Source organism: Salvelinus sp. IW2-2015, linkage group LG7 (genome assembly GCF_002910315.2).
Source record: "Salvelinus sp. IW2-2015 linkage group LG7, ASM291031v2, whole genome shotgun sequence".
NCBI lineage: Eukaryota > Metazoa > Chordata > Actinopteri > Salmoniformes > Salmonidae > Salvelinus > Salvelinus sp. IW2-2015.
The window spans coordinates 16,005,165-16,026,030 of record NC_036847.1 but is presented as its reverse complement, the minus strand read 5'-3'; the positions used below and the strand labels follow the sequence as shown (position 1 = coordinate 16,026,030).

Here is a 20,866-nt window from a genome sequence, read left to right as displayed (position 1 = left end):
TCTACCAAGCCGTCATACTGGTTTAGCCCACTAGGGACTTATCAATGCATTGTGTTAGTAACCAATAACTATATTGTTTGTTTATGTAATTCTGTGATTTGATTAGTTAGTTAGTAAATAAACAATTAAACATTATGGAGGCTAGGGTTTGTGCAGATATCCAAGGGTTTGTGACGTTCAGTAATGAGAACTGATGAGGTAATAATGATACATAAATACAAGACTGTACTCGATAAGATATGAAAATATCTGAAGAGTCGTTTCGGGAAATAGAGACTAGACTGTATGTGTGGGGTACAGAGACGAGATGTGATTTAAAAATCATGTTAAACACTATTATTGCACACAGAGTGAGTTGATGCAACTTACAGATGGATGAAAATGTACAGAATGGTTATCTGAAAGAAAATGGGGGAGGGTCATGGTTTTTTAATTTCAGTGAAGGGGAGGGTTTAGTATTWTWWTTTTTTACATCTAGTCAAGGGGAGWGTCATGTAATTTGTAATTGATGAAATTTCAATATTTCTCAGTGTTTTAGAATTAGTTGCTTATTAGGCTATACTGTATATCGATGTGTGCCCTCATCTCTGATTCTCAGCTGGGCGCGCAATATCACACACAGACGACACCATTCTGTATACTTCTGGCCCTTCTTTAACTAACCTCCAGACGAGCTTCAATGCCATACAACACTCCTTCCGTGGCCTCCAACTGCTCTTAAATGCAAGTAAAACCAAATGCATGCTCTTCAACCGATCGCTGCCCACACCTGCCCGCCCGCCCAATATCACTACTCTGGACGGTTCTGACTTAGAATATGTGGACAACTACAAATACCTAGGTGTCTGGCTAGACTGTAAACTCTCCTTCCAGACTCACATTAAGCATCTCCAATCCAAAATTAAATCTAGAATCGGCTTCCTATTTCGCAAAAAAGCATCCTGCACTCATGCTGCCAACATACCCTCGTAAAACTGACCATCCTACCGATCCTCGACTTCGGTGATGTCATTTACAAAACAGCCCCCAACACTCTACTCAACAAATTGGATGCAGTCTATCATAGTGTCATCCGTTTTGTCACCAAAGCCCCATATACCACCCACCACTGCGACCTGTACGCTCTCATTGGCTGGCCCTCGCTTCATACTCGTCGCTAAACCCACTGGCTTCAGGTCATCTACAAGTCTCTGATAGGTAAGGCCCCGCCTTATCTCAGCTCACTGGTCACCATAGCAGCACCCACCCGTAGCACACGCTTCAGCAGGTATACCTCTCTAGTCACCCCCAAAGCCAATTCCTCCTTTGGCCGCCTTTCCTTCCAGTTCTCTGCTGCCAATGACTGGAATGAATTGCAAAAATCACTGAAGCTGGAGACTCTTACCTCCCTCACAAGCTTTAAGCACCAGCTGTCTGAGCAGCTCACAGATCACTGCACCTGTACATAGCCCATCTGTAAATAGCCCATCCAACTACCTCATCCCCATACTGTATTTATTTATTTATCTTGCTCCTTTGCACCCCTGTATTTCTACTTGCACATTTATCTTCTGCACATCAATCACTCTAGTGTCTAATTGGTATATTGTAATTACTTTGCCACCATGGCCTATTTATTGCCTATATAGATTTTCTTCAACTGTAATATTGACTGTATGTTTTGTTTATTCTATGTGTAACTCTGTGTTGTTGTATGTGTCTAACTGCTTTGCTTTATTATTGGCCAGGTCGCAGTTGTAAATGAGAACTTGTTCTCAACTTGCCTACCTGGCTAAATAAAGGTYAAKWWTTTTTTTTTTGCATCTATAGGCTATTTAGAGTGGTCTCAATCAAATTATCAACAGCTTATAGGTTTCGATGTGCATGCTTGGAGAAGCACAGAGCAAAGTTATACAGTATTTCTGAGATAGCTGCTGGGATGGTGTAAATAGGTAGAATGGCGCCGGAGGGGATGCCTGCCGTTTTACGGGCTCCTAACCAGCTGTGCTATTTTGCTAGTTTTTTTCGCGTTGTTTCTAACTTTAAAAAAAACGTATTTTGTACATAATGTTGCTGCTACCGTCTCTTATGACCGAAAATAACTTCTGAACATCAGAACAGCAATAACACACCTTGAACTGGACAAAGATGTTTTCTTAAACTTCTCTAGGGTATGTGGGACGCTAGCGTCTCACCTCGTCAACAGCCAGTGAAACTGCAGGGCGCCAAATTCAAAACAACAGAAATCCCATAATTTAAATTCCTCAAACATACAAGTATTTTACACCACACTTGTTGTAAATCCAGCCACAGTGTCTGATTTCAAAAAGGTTTTATGACGAAAGCACACCAAACGATTATGTTAGGTCAGAGCCAAGTCACAGAAAAAGACAGCCATTTTTCCAGCCAAAGAGAGGAGTAACAAAAAGCAGAAATAGAGATAAAATTAATCACTAACCTTTGATGGTCTTCATCAGATGACACTCATAGGACTTCATGTTACACAATACATGTATGTTTTGTTCGGTAAAGTTCATATTTATATCAAAAAATCTGAGTTTAGGCGGGACGCTACTGTCTCACTTGACCAAAAGCCAGAGAAAATGCAGAGCGCCAAATTCAAATAAATTACTATAAAAATCTAACTTTCCTTAAATCACACATGAAAGATACCAAATTAAAGCTACACTGGTTTTGAATCCAGCCAACATGTCAGAATTCAAATAGGCTTTTCGGCGAAAGCAAACGATGCTATTATCTGAGGATAGCACCATAGTAAACAAAGAGAGAGAAGCATATTTCAACCCTGCAGGTGCGACACAAAACACAGAAATAAAAATATAATTAATGCCTTACCTTTGACGACCTTCTGTTGTTGGCACTCCAATATGTCCCATAAACATCACAACTGGTCCTTTTGTTCGATTAATTCCGTCGATATATATCCAAAATATCCATTTATTTGGCGCGTTTGATCCAGAAAAACACCGGTTCCATCTTGTGAAATGTGACTACAAAATATCTCAAAGGTTACCTGTAAACTTTGCCAAAACATTTCAAACTACTTTAGCAATCATTGGAAAACAAAATGGATGATATACGATCAAGACTATCCTACCAAGGGGACATTAAAAACTGTAATATCTTATGTTTCACCGAGTCATGGCTGAACCACGGCACGGATAATATAGAGCTGGCAGAATTTTCCATGCATTGGCAGGACAGAYAAGCTACGTCTGGTAAGACGCATTTCAAGCATTTCACGGTAAGGTCTACAACTGTTGTATTCGGCACATGTGACAAATAAAGTTTGATTTAGTTTGATAAAACTAGGCTGCATTACACAGCGCAATGGATATTCCAACCCTGAGCCCCAACCTGCTCTGCTCTTTCTGATCAAATACTTTTGTGTGTGCTGCTTAACCAATGGCTGTGCTGTGTAGGGCTACGGTGACAGTTTAGGAGGAGTGCCAAAAGGTTTCTTTAGATTTTTTTGTTGTTGATTAGGCCTAGTCTCAAAAATGCATGGACTAGCCTATAGCCTATGTTCTGTTCAGTTTGAGAAAGAGAGTGCAAAGATGAGGGCCAGTGGTCAACTTTGATAGCTTGCTACTACCATAATAGATTTTTATTAAAAACATGATGTTTCTTGGCCGTGATGTATTTATCAGAGTTATTGACCTCACAATAAGCCAGATTGGAGTAATTTACATAGTGGTGCTGAAACTTGTAGCAGAAGCAGTGGCACAATGGGAAATGGACAGCTCATGATGCTGAAAAAAGACAAATTCGAGTAGGCATAATTCATTTCAACCGCCTATATTTTATTTAGACTTTACTAACAACAAGAGGGCTTTTGTGGTTAAGCTTAAATATTTCTTCCTATTTAAGAAATAAGAGGTAAACCTACCTGTTTGACAAACAAACGAAATTAGGCTACAGGCTGCTATAACCAATAGATTTGTCGGTCAATTCCTCCACCCACCACTTTAAATAGCCTACCTCCATGTCAGTGAAGGGCTGTTAAGTTAAAAAAAAGAAACAAGCCGTAAAATACCTGGGAAAGACATCACTCCGATGCATATGGGGATATAATTGTTTTGTTTCTTTGACATTCAGAGGCTGGCTTTGCTTGGGAAGTAATCTAATTCGGTCACTATCAATTGATTAAGCTATTCACTTTCTGTACAATAGATGTTTAAACCCAGACAACTTTTAGGGAAACACTTCTGATCATCGCTCGTTGGGTTAAGCCACGGAAGAAGTAGCCAGGAGATAAAGCTTACATTTTTCTGTGTCGGTAGGTCTACTCTGTCTGGGGTGGAAAGGTAGGCCTAACTTTTGAAAATGCCATAATCAGATTCCTAACGACATCTCAGATTAAATTATTTGTCAACATGGACAGTTTCTTTACAAACAAGACACACTGATTTGGCATTGGAGAAATATGATAAGATGAACACATCTCTCTGTGTCACGACCTGACCTTAGTTATCTTTGTTTTCTTTATTATTTTGGTTAGGCCAGGGTGTGACGAGGGTGGTATGGGAATTTTAGTCTTGTCTAGGGTTTTTTGTATATCTATGGGGTTTTGGTATTGTCTAGGTAATATAGGTCTATGGTGGCCTAAATTGGTTCCCAATCAGAGACAGCTGTTTATCGTTGTCTCTGATTGGGGATCCTATTTAGGTTGCCATTTTCCATTTTGGTTTTGTGGGTTATTGTCTATGTGATGTTGCATGTCTGCACTCGTTTCTTATAGCTTTCACGTTTGTTTTTGTTATTTTGTATAGTTTGTTCAGTATTGATCTTTATTAAAGGAATATGTATTATAATCATGCTGCGCCTTGGTCTCCTCACTACGACGTTCGTGACACTCTGTCAATTCTTAGCCTGTAATTTTGGTAATTTGTGTGGTATTAAAAAAAGACTTCGCTAATATGTGAAATGATGTTGAGTTGCATGAAATGTTTATAAAAGGCCGACCTGCAAATACAATACAATGCAATGCTTTTACTATAAAGGAGATCTTACACCCCATGTTGTCTGCGTACCCACAACCTTCTGGCCCGCAACCCTGTGTCCTATCAAAATTCACGCATTGCTATGTAATGCTTAAGACGAAGAACAGTTTCTAAAACTGCACATCTTAGGCTCTGGCCTGTCCAAGAAGTGGGGGTAAACGGTAGACATGTTCTCTTTGTTTTATTTATTATTTTGGGTATAGGGTAGGGTTACTTGTTGTTTTTTTCAACCATTTAGGGATGGTTAAGGTAAATATATATTTTGCTGAAGGGAGGGCCATCCATTTTCATTTCAGAGAGGTCCGATTTTCTCCATGTAACCCTTATTATAAATAACGTTCATTCCAATATGTGATTGTTAAGCAACATTTACTCCTGAACTTATTTAGGCTTGCCATAACAAAGGGGTGGAATACTTGACTCAAGACATTTCAGCTTTTCATTGTTCATTAATTTGTAAACATTTTGAAAAACATAATTCCACTTTGACATTATGGGTTATTGTGTGTTCAGGCTGTAACAACAAAATGTGAGAAAGTCAAGGGGTGTGACTACTGTCTGAAGGCACTATATATTATTGTATATTATCTTGTATTGGCCAGAGCCAAAATACAGAGAAAGATATGTCTCTTGCCCAAAGCTCACTATGTGCTGTAATGGAAAAAACACTATTAATAAGGAATTGGAAGCCACTTCAGGCTTATACATTTTCCCCCTCTAATTCTCCTCCTCTCACTCATCAACAGTACTGTAGTAGTCACAGGGCTACATTAAAAGGTGAAAATGAAAACCATCTCTGTAGCCTTCGAGAACCCCCTTTTCAATTATTTTGTTTTATTATCCAACCAATTGGAGGGGCTGATGTTTAAAGCTCATCTGCTGTTTCCTGTTGTAATGAAGGTGTCAGTTCGCCAAAGCTAATACATAGACCACCAGCGAACAATGAGTAAGAACCACAGAATTAAATAGATATTTAATATTTATGCTAGGACCACTGACACTCCTCATTTGCTGGAATTTGAACAGAATTCTAAACATTTCAATTATTAGAGCATTTTGCCAGTGCAACACTTCAAAAACACGATAAAGAACTGCAAACGTGACTTGATATTTAATCAAATAATGTATAATAACTGTCAAAAGTTGTTGTGATTCGCACGTTAACAATTTGAGTCGTGTCGTATTGTGCATTAATTGTATTAATGTTGTTTAACAACACACACCTTTGTTCTTCAAAGCCTAAACACTGTACTGTAAATCTATGTTCTATAATAAAGACATGCTAAATATATTATATTTAGAATGTCAACATCAGCTTAATTTTTACGATATCGATCTATGTAAAACTCATTAGCTCTTTCCAATAAGAAGCTTTGATATGTCGCCCTCATTAAAACCTATTAATGGAACCTACAATCAAGGATCAATTCTTTATCTCGTTAATTATATTTTCTTGGCAGGGCCGAGAGAATACTGTCAGAATCTCAGGGGTGTTAAAATAATCTGAGATTAAAATGAACATACTAGATTTGCTTTGTTATAGGCATCACTACAATGGGAATTAAAAAATGTCCCATTTTTAATACAGTACAGTGTATGGACATATTTAGGTATTTTACATTCACAACACGTTTATGAAACACATTTATGAGTATTGTAGTATGATTCATACCAACCTTCATAAAAAAAAAATTCAATATCATTAGTAAGGAGTTTTCTAAATAAAAGTCCCTTTTCATTTCAGAACTAAAAGGTATCAGTAACACTGAAATGGATCTTGATTTATCTATTGTACAACATACATTTGTACATACATTTGTGTGTTACCCTAAGAATACATTTTTGGCAAAGAGCACGTTGTAAGCCCAAAATGACATTGACGATTGATGCCCCAGGACAGAACTCGCTTTAGGCCCGGTAGGCCTACTCTATTTCCTTCAGATCCGCCATCTACTGGATATTGTGACAGAAAAGTGATGGAATTCAGTAAGATAATATTGATGACGACTCAATGTACAACCTAAGCTGACATTGGCAAAATGCTTATCATTAATTTAATATAAATGTGTCATGTAGTCCTTAAAGGGCCTCTCTCTCAATAGTTAAGAATGCCTCCTGTGTGTCAGTTGTACGTTTCCCCCTAGCAACAACAGCTCAATTATATGATGCTATTCTATGTCTGTAAATAAGCTAACCACTATATTCCCCTGTTAACGGTGCTACTAAATGGGCCTTCAACCATACTCCCTCTGTGTTTACAGGAACTGACTCCAGTTATAATTAGTGAGTGGTAATTCTGCGAAAAGGAGGGTTTCTTACCTTTTACAATCAATATGGCCACTGCTGACAGGCTCTCCACGTCTGTGTCCACCACGCAGATGTACTTCCCGGCATGATTCAACTGGATGTTTCTGATCATCAGATCCCCAGCTGTTCTCTACAAAGGCAATCATAAGAAATCCCAAACAACCTGGGTAAGTAAAGGGCATTTGTAATGTAACCCCCTCCTACGTCTATGGGTCTTCGGGCAGTTTTCTCCACTGTAATTTAAAAAAAAATAGGGCCCTGTAGATTTTCATTTCTGAAGACGACTGCCAGCAGCGAATGCTAAATTAAAGGTGGAATCCCTTCCTTTGGCTGTGGTGGAGCGATAGTGGCGAGGCTGATCTGGTTTAATTATGGTAATTAATTCCTTGAAGCGGGCAAGTTAGTTGATAATCTCTTTGGACTTGGGGACATTATAGAATTTTTGAGGAGTGAATCTCATTAGTGATAAGAAAATTGTCAGTCACACACACATATGCCCGATGTATAATCTCAGAGTGTGTGGGTGTTTCATTTCATCCAGTAATATTTTTTTGTAGTCCAGGACCTGCATGACGCAATTTTATCCCACTGATATCCAATACAGTTGAAGATCTGTTCCAAGACCCTGATCAGTGATCATTTTGCAGCTGAACATCAAAATAGAAAACCTCAGAGGATACAACCAGAGGCAAAAGATGAATGTTAGGTTGAAAAACTCAGACACTGTAAAATGTACTTGAAACCAAAGATGCAGTAGAAAGTTTAATATGTTTTGATCAGGCTAACTTAATAAATCATGTTGAGCTACTATTGACAAACTACAATTGGAAAAATTGATTGAAGACTGATCAAAGACTGCTATTGAGTTTTTCAAATTAAGAGACAGACAGACAATGTCTAGTTTGATATTTGCGCGCGAGCCAGTGTGTGCAAGTGCCAGAGAAGCTTGAAAATCGAGACTCAACAAGTGTTTTAATTACTTCCGGTAACTCCCGCGAGCATGCGGAAGATTCGGACAGAAGCCAATGGGAACATGCCACTTTCTTATTTACATGAAAGTAAAGCTCATGTCTCTCAATTTTCAAGCTTCAGTGTACTTAGCACAAATTGGCTTGCACGGATATTGCGCAATAATGGGTATGTGCTATTGACCACAGTAACCAACCCAGAGCTACAACTAGCCAAAGGCCCTGCTCAAAAAATACTTTAAAGAATGCCTGCTTGGATCACTCATCTGACATGGCTGGATTTTTATTTAAATCTTAACCAGACAAGTCAATTGAGAACTAATTCTTATTTACAATGACAGCATGGCTGGATTGGTTAAGTTAAAGGTATGTGATAGAGCCATTGCTTACAGAAATCAATGTGTTAGGAAGAGTCTGTGCGTTTAAAGTATTTGAACAGGGCCAAAGTCTCCCCTAAAAACAAATAGGGGAAATCAAGGGACACCACACCCTGGAGTTGAACAAATGTGACCGAATTGAGAAAGATATGCCAGATATCCAAATGTTCAAAGAAATATTGTAGAAGAAAGTGTGTCAGTCACTCACCCCTCCCACTAGCTCAAAATGCCTGTCTGTCTTGGTGATGAGCTGTCCGTTGAAAGCCCAGGAGAAGAAAACATCAAGGACAGGGTCACAGGCGATCTGGCAGGGCAGCACGATGCTCTCACCCACTATGATCTCCATGTCCACTGGCCCCTGAGTAATTCTTGTTGGATCTGTCCAAAATGTACAAACAATCCCACGCACAAAGGCCCACGCACAAAGCACCAGGGATGGGGTCAATTACATTTCAGTCAATTCAGGAAGTATACTGAAAATTCCAATGTATGATCAAATGCTATTCAGTCAAGCTATTCTGTTTGTCTATATCTTGTTCAATAACAAACAGGGTTGGGAGTAACAGATTACATGTCATCCATTACATGTATGGGATTGTTTTTAAACGGTAACTGTAATCCGTTACGTTACCAGCAAAAATATTGTAATCAGATTACAGATACTTTTGGAAAACTAAATAATTACTTCAAGGATTACTTTTAAATTCAGAAAGGATGTTTGCGAAAAATAAATCATTGACACTTCTCTGTTTTCTCAATGACATTCAAATCAGCATTGAAAAAAGGCGCAAGTTTAAGTTAGTTACACCTGAGCGAGTCTGACCACAAGTCAGAGACCACTATGATGACACACCAAATGTGCTTGATGGATCGCGGGAATAGAGCAGGAATAGTATTTTGTAGGCTACAGTTCAAGCTATGTCTTCCAATGGTGCGACTGCTGTTGGCATCCAAAGATTATCCAACTTGAATAAACGCTTGGAGGTAAGGATGACTGCAGTGGTGTAGTCTATCTACGGCGATACAGATATCACGTATTATTGATATCTACATAGCGCATTGATGTGAATCACAGTGCTGCTCTCTTATTTGCGTCTTACGGATTGTGGGTGTTGTGGATGGCTGTTCACGAATCTAAATGTGTATTTAAACCAATAGTGGTTGAATTCAAGAAGTATAAACTGTTTTTGAAACCAGTGGACAGCCAGTGAAAAATGCACTCTTGCAACAGCTACATAGTGCGGATCCCAGCCTACATAAAAAACAGTTGACTTTGGTTTTTAATGTAAAGATATAATTTAATCGTATTATTATTATGTAGTAGATAGCGATGGGTTAGAAGAAGCCTACATAACCAACCCAATAAAGTAAAATGTAACATCCATATATGGCCAGCTACATTGATTTATCCTGCAATAGTTCAATTAGTAACATACAATTTTGTCTTCTTCTAATGCCTCCTACGGGGAAAGTAATCTAAAAGTAACTGAATGTAATCATATTACGTTACTGAGTTTTGGTAATCCAAAAGTTACGTTACTGATTACAATTTTGGACAGGTAACTAGTAACTGTAATGGATTACATTTAGAAAGTAAGCTACCCAACCCTTAAACAAGGTAATTATGGATAGTGGAAATGTTATACTTGCTGTCATAAACAGACAGGTTATGTAAAGCAATAAGTCTTACAGTATTCAGGCCAGAATTATGGAAGTATTACAACAGATTAGCCAAGTAAAGGGTTATTAAACAGGCTTGTTACTAATAAGAGCTGATACTGTTTGCTGACATGACTGGAATAATCTTTTGTAATCCTGAAAGCAATTACAATACCCAGATAAATCCGATAAAAAAGCAGAGAGGTGATTGATACTTCGAGGTGGTGGGACTGTTATCCACGAGATGAGTTAACCCACAGACACACATGCTTACACACACACAGCACCTGCTGACCACACAATAAGGGCACACTGAGTTGCAACAACTACAGCCATTGTTTGTCGGAGGCCGCTYTGCATCAAAAGTCAGGGCAATTAATTAAAACCTTGCTCTATCTTGCTAAATAAAATCAATAAATCACAAAAGAAAGAATGAAGGGATAAGAAATGTATCACTATTGCAGGGATTGTATTTGGAGCCTCGGCATGAACAATGATATGTAAAAGATGTCTCATGAGTCTCTATATATCTATTCTCTGAATAAATCCTCAGAAAATGCAACTACCACAGTACGGTTTAAAAATAAATGCAGTGTTTGGCAGCCAAATTATTGGACAGTTACCATTCGGCTCACCTGTTAACCTCTGAGGGGTTGTTCTTTTGGCCCTGTACAGGGCCCGGCYAGTGTGGGGGGTATCCCCCCACATTTATTTTTGTTCTAAAATTGAAATTGACATATCATTTGAATGCTACAGCCCTTGTCTTTTTGGATATTGAACTCAAATCGTACTGCTGGAAATGTGATTACCTCCACCCCCCACCACACCTCCATAAAGGCCAAAAATCATGAGCTATAGTCATATTCATAGAGTATGCTGTGCAGATCAAGTCACCAAAAGTGAAAACATTTAGTATGCATGGAAAGGGTATACCCTGATGGTCAATATAAAGCAATGCATTTCCTTATCTATCCACATTTCCTTTGTGTGCATCCTCCACATGCGCCGTTGATCTATCTCACTAATATACAATAGGAAAAGTGAATGGGAAAATAGTTTGACGTTTTCTCACCTGTCTGTGTTTTATTTTAAAACATTAACCCAATAACTTGAAAGGCCTGATTCCTATGGTCATTATAATATGTCATGCTTGAAAATCTGTTCAGACATTTTGGAACAGTGACTCACTACCCAAACCAGACACAACTGGTTTCAAGTGGCCAAGAGATGTCATGTGATCTCCTACTGCTCTCTAGTGGATGAACTGGGAATCAGACAGGGGATATATTTGCATCAATGGATAGATAGACTAAAGCTTTCTCCTCATTATGTATATCATTCTTGTAAGACAAAAAAAGATTCCTATGAGACAAAAAATTACGTTGCACAAGCCCTGCACTTTTAAAATAGCTGTGTGCATGCTTAATTTTATTTTACAAATCCTTTTGTAACATTCATTGGTGACATATTTTATATAAAACCTAAAAAAGTAGTCACAGTTCTTATCTTTCTAACAGTACTAAGCATGTGTTTGTAGGACTTATAGCTTTGAAACCGAAAGGTACTTTATGAGGGTAGTATATAATATTATGCATCGTTTAGAAAATGCCACCAGAGGGCGTCAAAATTGAAGAGGTTAATAGTTGCATGAGCAACCAACAACCCCTCCTCTAGAAATACACTTCAAAATCGGCAATAAAAGCCTACTTTTATAACAACTTTGTTATTTCGGCTCAGGGGCATTTCATTTGTTTGAGTCAATTGGTTGGCTGCATCCAAGTATACAAAGATCAAGTAGTTTCACAAACACCTTTCCAATGCATTATTATACCTACTGCAAAATGTACAGTCGGGTGTACTCTACAGTAGGGAACACAGCTCAACGCAATGAAATTCCCATGACCAAAAAAAACAGTGGGATGCAAACCATGAATCTGGTAATGTTTTCTGCCCTCAAATCTGAGCTCAGTATCAGAGAAGAGCTAGCTTAGCTCTTACCTTTGGTAACCCTTAGTTAGACAGAGTGTAGGTTGGTTAGGGCTAAACTACTTTGTAATGCAACACCTTACCTGTGATGAGGAGTCTTCCAGTGGTGCTGGAGGTCCCAAATCGGTTTCTGGCAAAGCAGGTGTAGCTGCCTGCATCATACTTGGTCATATTAGTGATTCTCAAAGTTCCATCTGCAGAGAGAGTGATTCTGTGGGGGTAGATGGAGAAGCTGGTGACACGGGTAGAATCTGAACCCCAGTCTCCCACGGGAGAAACCGTCTTAACTGTTAGTCGAATAGGAAATTCCATCAGGGGCCGAGGCTGGCACTAGTATTAGTAGTATTTATTAGGATCCCCAATTAGCTGCTGCCGAGGCAGCGGCTACTCTTATGGGGGTCCAAACAGAAATCAAAACACAACAAATAAAATACATAATATACAAAACACTACATGTACATCACAATTTAGTAATTTAGCAGATGCTCCCATCCAGAGCGACCCACAGCTAGTGCATTCATCTCAAGATAGCCAGGCGAGACAATCTCGCATTACATATCACTACGTAATACAATACATAATACAATGCGAAATACAGTCCAAAATACATAAAAAAGTCTGTGTGTCTATTCAAAGTCCCCGTCGTGCCGTATGGTGTTCTTTTATCTGTTTTTAAAAAATCTTATTTTATTACTAGCTTGAGTTACCTGGGGTGGCAGAGAGTTACATGCAGTTATGGCTCTATTTAATACTGTGTGTTTKCAAGCTTCTATGCTAGACCTGAAGACTGTGAAAAGACCTCTGGTTCCATATCTTGTGTGGTACAGATGAATGTCCAAACTGTTTAAGCAGACAGTTTGCGACCTTCAACACATCAACATCTCGCACAAAGACCAATAGTGATGCAGTCACTCTCTACCCAACTTTGAGCCAGAAGAGATTGACATGCATGTTTCAGCCAATCATCAGTCATTTGTGTCAGTGCCGAGCATGTTGAGTGCCCTTTCAAATAAGCATGCTGAAAGTATGTTGTTAATTTGTTTTCTGCAAAATAACATTGTATTTGGTAGAACAAAAAGTTTGCTAAGCGCTGGTAACAGACTGATTGGTCGGCTGTTTGAACCATTAAAGGGTGCTTTGTTATTCTCCCAGGCAGGGCTACCTCACCGGGATACCATCAGCCTGACTCATGTCCTCTACATTGGGTCATTTTCATTAAGGCATTGAACGGAAAACGTTTTAAAATGTTCTGTAATGGAAAACAAAAATGAGTTTGTCTGTTTTCTTGCCAAATGAACATGACCCTATTTACATTCAACTTGTCATGTGTTTAATCCTATCAACACCAGTGGGCACCAGTGCCTAAAATTCTTTGAAATAAATCTACCCACTGGTTAAAAACTGGTTGAATCAATTTTGTTTCCACGTCATTTCAATGAAATTACATTGAACCYACGTGGAATAGACAATGAATTGACGTCTGTGCCCAGTGGGTAAATTCTAACCCGTTGACCTTGAATTGTGTCTGTTATTCTGAACATTCTATTTCAACATTTTTAGTGTACACAATCAGTTATGAAACTAATAGCAAGTCATTGACATTTAGATATTTTCTTGATATGATTTCAAATGATATAAGTAGAGATTATTTGTATGTAAGCTCTTCCTTCTTGATAAAACATCTACAAGGTCTTTATCTTTTTGGAGGTTGTATGTACTACCAAAGAAAAATTACATGAGAAATACATCCTTTCTTGCAGAAATCAGTATCTTCTTGTACCTGTCTAAATAAGGCTAAAATAAATTAGGAACAGATCATCGTCTGATCGTCTGAAACACTAATATGGGTGGAGAAGAAAGGGGGAATCGAACCATATATAGAATGTACTGTAAGACGTTACCTGTCATTGGTGTGGATGGGTTGGTTGCCTTTCTTCCACAGGATGCTAGCGGTGGGGTAGGCTTGGGGCTTACACTCTAGAGTCACTATGGTGCCGGCCTTGGCTTTAAGCAGGGCTCTGAGCAGGTTACCAGTGAAGTCTGGAGAAGATGCTGAAGGGGCACAGGAAATGTAAAAAACATTATTATTGACCCCATTATTATCGAATCCTTCTAACCTTTCAAAGAACAGTAATATGACCTTTTTGATTTGTTGGACAGAGTCACACAATGTTTAAGAAATGGATAAAAGCCACCATACCTAAGACCATGAGCTCAGTGCTGAAATAGATGACACCATATTTATTCTCAGCCACACACTGGTACATCCCGGCATCAGACAGGTTCAAAGACGAGATCAACAGGACCCCATTGTCAACGTAGACCCTCTCCTGACGAGGCACAGACACAAGTAGCATGTGGAGTACAAGTAAATGTTAAGGTCATATGAACATAATAAAACACATTTATCACAGTAAAAATAACCATTAGGAGGGTTTTGGTAAGGAGTGAAATTAAACAAAATATCCAGCTAATGTAAACAATAACAAAGTGGTAGAAAAGTGCATGTGCTAGAAATATCTAGATGCACTTCTCTGGGGGATTAAGTTTGGTTTGCTACCGTGTACTTTTCACAGTAGATTAACTCAATCCGCAGAAGCTTGAACATGGGCTATGAATAATGGAGAGTGTTTGCCTGTTCTCTTGAAATGGAGCAGCTTGTCGAGAGTCTGATACGCTATCTTTCTCTCAGACACACGCAATATCTCTCTCCATGCACACCCATGTCACAGGTGCAAAGCAATGTTTCAATGTAAGGAAGGTGCCTGGATATTGCTTATACTCCTAAAAGTTGGATTCGATTGTGAAATGTTCAGTGTGCTAGCGCCTTAATTTCTGTAAGACGGACAAAGAACTCATGAGAGATGGATGGGAAGGTGGGGTTTACCTCAGTGATCAGCACTTGGCCATTTTTCAGCCAGTTGTAGGAGGGTTTGGGCTTCCCGTTGGCCCTGCACTCCCAGTGAAGCCTCTCCTCTATGGCCAGGGCTGTGTCTCTCATGGTCTGAATCCACTGAGGTTTGGCTATGAAAGATCCAAAATACTCCATGTCAATGACTGACTGCATATTAGTAGAGGGTTTCAAAGGGGAAGTCCTCTTACAGTTTTTCTCGATTGCTTGAACACTGTGAAGGAAACTGGGATCTACGTGAGCAAAACTGGGATCTACGTGAGAAAAACTGGGATCTACGTGAGTAATTTCTCATTGTTTACACACTAAATGCAAATGCTAAACACTTTTTTTGCAAAACAGTAGACAAAACTCTAGTGTATTTTTTATTTATTAAATTTATTTAACCCATATTTTACGAAGTAAGTTGACTGAGAACACATTCTCTTTTAGAGCAACGACGTGGTGAAGAGTTGCAAGGGAGAGGGGAGGGGATGAATGAGCCAACTGAAAGCTGTTGGTGATTAGCTGGCTATGATGGTATGAGGGCCAGATTGTACATTTTAGCCAGGACACCGGGGTTAACACCCCTACTCTTACGATAAGTGCCACGGGATCTTTAGTGACCACAGAGAGTCAGGACTTCCGTTTAACGTCCCAACCCGAAAGCTGCACCCTACACAGGACAATGTCCCTTTCACTGCAAAGGGGCAGTATCTACTGTATCTGCTATCTTTAGTAACACAAACATGTACTTGGCTTCACAGTGAGGAACAATGTGCAATTCTCTGTTCAAACTGTGTCACCCTCTGTAAGCAGCGCTATCATGTACTTGAATGCACTAGAGATTAGGGAATTCTTACAGAGATGACACAAAGCTCTTCACCTGCAACGCTCCCAGYCTGTAATGATCATAATTCAAATCGGTTTCACAGCCCAACTCACCTCTGACCTATTCCCAGCACCAAACTCAGTTTCAAGGAGCTTTTGCAGAAAGTCATTTAACACCATTGTCACTTGTTAACATCCTGTCAACTCCAATTAGAAAAGTGTTATTTTGCCTCAGCCACGAGACCATGGGAAAGAAAAGGAGAGGAAGCAGAAGAAAAAAAATGAAATAATTGAAGTAAAAACATTACCAAATATACTTCCAATATGAGACTATGCCTGTCCCAACTGGAATTGTTTTCTACCAGAATGATAACTGAAAATCAAAAATAGAGTTGCCTGCAATGCTTACAGATAACAACAATGCACACTAAACAAAAATATAAATGCAACAAGTGTTTGTCCCATGTTTCATGAGCTGAAATAAAATATCCCCYGAATGTTCCATACATCCCTGTTAGTGAGCATTTCTCCTCTGTCAAGATAATCCATCCACCTGACAGGTGTGGCATATCAAGAAGCTGATTAAACAGCATGATCATTACACAGGTGCACCTTGTGCTGGGGATAATAAAAGGCCACTCTAAAATYTGCAGTTTTGTCACACAACACAATGCCACAGACTGCATGAATGTCCACTAGAGCTCTTGCCAGAGAATTTAATGTTCATTTATCTACCGCCTCCAACATAGTTTTTGAGAATTTGGCAGTTATTCGAACCGGTCTCACAACCGCAGACCACGTGTAACCACGCCAGCACAGGACCTCCACATCCGGCTTCTTCACCTGCGGGATTATCTGAGACCAGCCACCCATACAGCTGATGAAACTGTAGGTTTGTACAACCGAAGAATTTCTGCACAAACTGTCAGAAACCGTCTCAGGAACCTCATCTGTTTGCTCATCGTCCTCACCAGGGWKTTGACCTGAAAATGTGGGAAAATGTTCATCTTCGATGGCCACTGGCATGCTGGAGAAGTGTGCTCTTCACGGATGAATCACAGTTTCAATTGTACAAGGCAGATTGCAGACAGTGTATGGAGTTGTGTGGGCGAGCGGTTTACTGATGTCAACATTGTGAAAAAAGTGTCCCATGGTGACGGGAGGGGGGTTAAAGGTATCGGCAGGCATAAGCTATAGACAAAGAACACAACTGCATTTTATCGATGGCAATTTGAATGCACAGAGATACCGTGACGAGATCCTGATGCCTATTGTCGTGCCATTCATCTGCCGCCATCACCCATGTCGCAAGGATCTGTACACAATTCCTGGAAGCTGAAAATGTCCCAGTTCTTCCATGGCCTGCATACTCACCAGACATATCACCCATTGAGCATGTTTGGGATGCTCTGGATTGACGTGTACGACAGCGTGTTCCAGTTCCCGCCAATATCCAGCAACTTCGCACAGCCATTGAAGAGGAGTGGGACAACATTCCACAGGCCACAATCAAATCAAATCACATTTTATTGGTCACATACACATGGTTAGCAGATGTTAATGCGAGTGTAGCGAAATGCTTGTGCTTCTAATTCCAACCGTGCAGTAATATCTAACAAGTAATCTAACAATTTCACAACAACTACCTTATACACACAAGTGTAAAGGAATGAATAGCCTGATCAACTTTAATTGAAGGGGATGTTGCGCTGCATGAGGCAAATGGTCACACCAGATACTGACTGGTTTTCTGATCCACACCCCTACTTAAAACAAAGGGATCTGTGACCAACAGATCTGTATTCCCAGTCATGTGAAATCCATAGATTAGGGCCTAATTCATTGATTTCAATTGATGGATTTCCTTATATGAACTGTAACTCAGTCAAATCTTTGAAATTGTTGCATGTTGCATTTATATTTTTGTTCAGTGTAAAATCAATAAACAAACAATATATTATTACATTATAATACCAACAGTGGCTGTACTTTGCCAATGAGTAGTAGCAACTGTCAGGACTTCAAAAGTGGTGAGTGAAGGAGTCAGGCGCAGAGAGCAGGGTAGTTCCAAAAGACGTGGATTTAATATTCCAAATAACCAGAGAGACGGTCACGCCACACACACAAGGGCGCGTAAAGTCCCAGTCCAACAAACAGGACGAAACTGAACAGGAACAGACACCACAAGAATAAACGAACACCACAAACAGAAAAACAAGCCCGCACAAAAGCCGGCGGGCCAACTGGGTTTAAATAGCCCACAACCAAACCTAAACACGAAACAGGTGCAACAAATCAGACACAACTAAATGAAACAGAAAAGGGGATCGGTGGCAGCTAGTAGGCCGGCGACGACGACCGCCGAGCGCCGCCCGAACAGGAAGAGGCACCATCTTCGGCGGGATTCGTGACAGCAACAGCAATATAATGATGGCATGAGAGCCTGTGCATTATCTTGAATATAGCACAGCTTTCATAATGACCAATAGTGTGTGTTCATGGTTGTTAAATGTAGTGAACATTTTCCAAATGGATAAATCCATCCCTCTTGAAAGTATGCTTGTTGTATTTGATGTCCTAACAAATGATTGCTGACCATATATGGATTGTTTTTACTGTTTGTTCTGTTCTTGCCATGTGTTTTTGTCCTTTTGTATTGTGATGGGCCTGTTGTCTGGACCTCTGGCAGTCTCTATGGGGGTACCACAGGGTTAAATTCTRGGGCCGACTCTTTTCTCTGTATATATCAACGATGTCGCTCTTGCTGTGGGTGATTCCCTGATCCACCTCTACGCAGACGACATCATTCTGTGTACATCTGGCCCTTCTTTGGACACTGTTAACAAACCTCCAAACGAGCTTCAATGCCATACAACACTCCTTCCGTGGCCTTGAACTGCTCTTAAATGCAAGTAAAACTAAATGCATGCTTTTCAGKCGTTCGCTGCCCGCACCCGCCCGCCCGACTTGCATCACTACTCTGGACGGTTCTGACTTAGAATATGTGGACAACTACAAATACCTAGGTGTCTGGCTAGACTGTAAACTCTTCTTCCAGACTCACATTAAACATCTCCAATCCAAAATTAAATCTAGAATCGGCTTGCTATTCCACACCAAAGCGTCCTTCACMCACGCCGCCAAACATACCCTAGTAAAATTGACTATCCTACCGATCCTCAACTTCGGCYATGTAATTTACAAAATAGCCTCCAACACTCTACTCAGCAAACTGGATGCAGTATATCACAGTGCCATCCGTTTTGTCACCAAAGCCCCATATACCACCCACCACTGCGACCTGTATGCTCTAATCGGCTGGCCTTCGCTACATATTCATCGCCAGACGCACTGGCTCCAGGTCATCTATAAGTCTTTGGTAGGTAAAGATCCGCCTTATCTCAGCTCACTGGTCACGATAACAACACCCAGCAGGTATATCTCACTGGTCATCCCCAAAGCCAACACCTACTTTGGCCGCCTTTCCTTCCAGTTCTCTGCTGCCAGTGACTGGAACGAATWGCAAAAATCGCTGAAGCTGGAGACTTATATTTCTGTCACGTTCCTGACCTTATTTCCCTTGTTTTGTATTTATTTAGTTTGGTCAGGGCGTGAGTTGGGGTGGGCTGTCTATGTGTGTTTTTCTATGTTGGGGTTTTGTGTTCGGCCTGGTATGATTCTCAATCAGAGGCAGCTGTCAATCGTTGTCCCTGATTGTCCCTTTTCACTTTTGGTTTGTGGGTGATTGTTGCCGTGTCTGTGTTTGTTTCGCCACACGGTACTGTTTTCGTTCGTTTGTTCACGTCGTTTATTTGTTTTGTATTTTGTCCAGTGTTTTTCTTCGTTTAAATTTATTAAAAGCATGTATTCAAACCACGCTGCTCTTCGGTCCGATCCTTGCTCCTCTTCAGACGAGGAGGAAGACGAGCGTTACAATTTCCCTCACTAACTTTAAACATCAGCTATCCAAGCAGSTAACCGATCACTGRAGATGTACAAAGCCCATCTGTAAATAGCCCATCCAATCTACCTACCTCATCCCCATATTGTTTTTATTACCTTTTCTGCTCTTTTGCACACCAGTATTTCTACTTGCACATCATCATCTGCACATCTATCACTCCAGTGTTAATTTGCCAAATTGTAATTACTTGCTACTATGGCCTATTTATTGTCTTACCTCCTCACGCCATTTGCACACACTGTATATAGACGTTCTTTTTTTCTATTGRGTTATTGACTATACGCTTGTTTATTCCATGTGTAACTCTGTGTTGTTGTTTGTGTCGCACTGCTTTGCTTTATCTTGGCCAGTTCGCAGTTGTAAATGAGAACTTGTTCTCAACTAACCTACCTGGTTAAATAAAGGTGAGATAAAATAAAAAATWAAAAAATGTCGGTCTTGTTTTGTAACTTTATTGTACATATKATTTTCATTATCTATTGCTGCACTTGCCTCTAGCCACTTATCAGGCTGTCATTGTAAAAAGGAGTGTTTTTAACTGACTCGCCTGATGGTTAAAATTATATTTGCGATCCCACGGGGTGACAGTACCATGGAAGGCCAATCGGCCTGTAGCGATGTTCTTCCCCATCTTGTTTTCGGCCACACACTCATAGCCACCCGTGTCGTCCTGTTGGAAGCTGGGGATCTCCAAGACGGCATTGGAGTACTTCATCTTCACTTTGCTGGGGAACGGGACTCCATTAGCCCTCTTCCACGTAATCTCAGGGACAGGGCTAGGAAAGACAGAAAGCAAAACATGTTAGAGATCTAGAGTGTCGACTCCACATCTTCTCTGTTAGACCATATCTGACGAGATTTTATGCAACTTATTTTCGTAT

The 20,866-nt window shown here is 40.1% G+C and overlaps 1 protein-coding gene across 1 annotated transcript in view; it reads right to left on the bottom strand.

The window, feature by feature from the left end:
* cntn3a.2 (contactin 3a, tandem duplicate 2) overlaps positions 1-20,866 on the bottom strand; it is a 68,480-nt gene that overhangs the window by 38,198 nt on the left and 9,416 nt on the right. Inside the window, exons 8-14 of the mRNA XM_023991139.2 lie at positions 20,577-20,761; positions 15,188-15,324; positions 14,501-14,630; positions 14,202-14,352; positions 12,384-12,511; positions 8,864-9,033; positions 7,323-7,440 (exon numbers count right to left, since the gene is read on the bottom strand). Coding sequence (XP_023846907.1) covers positions 7,323-7,440; positions 8,864-9,033; positions 12,384-12,511; positions 14,202-14,352; positions 14,501-14,630; positions 15,188-15,324; positions 20,577-20,761 — 1,019 coding nt within the window. The remainder of the gene's footprint in view (positions 1-7,322; positions 7,441-8,863; positions 9,034-12,383; positions 12,512-14,201; positions 14,353-14,500; positions 14,631-15,187; positions 15,325-20,576; positions 20,762-20,866) is intronic.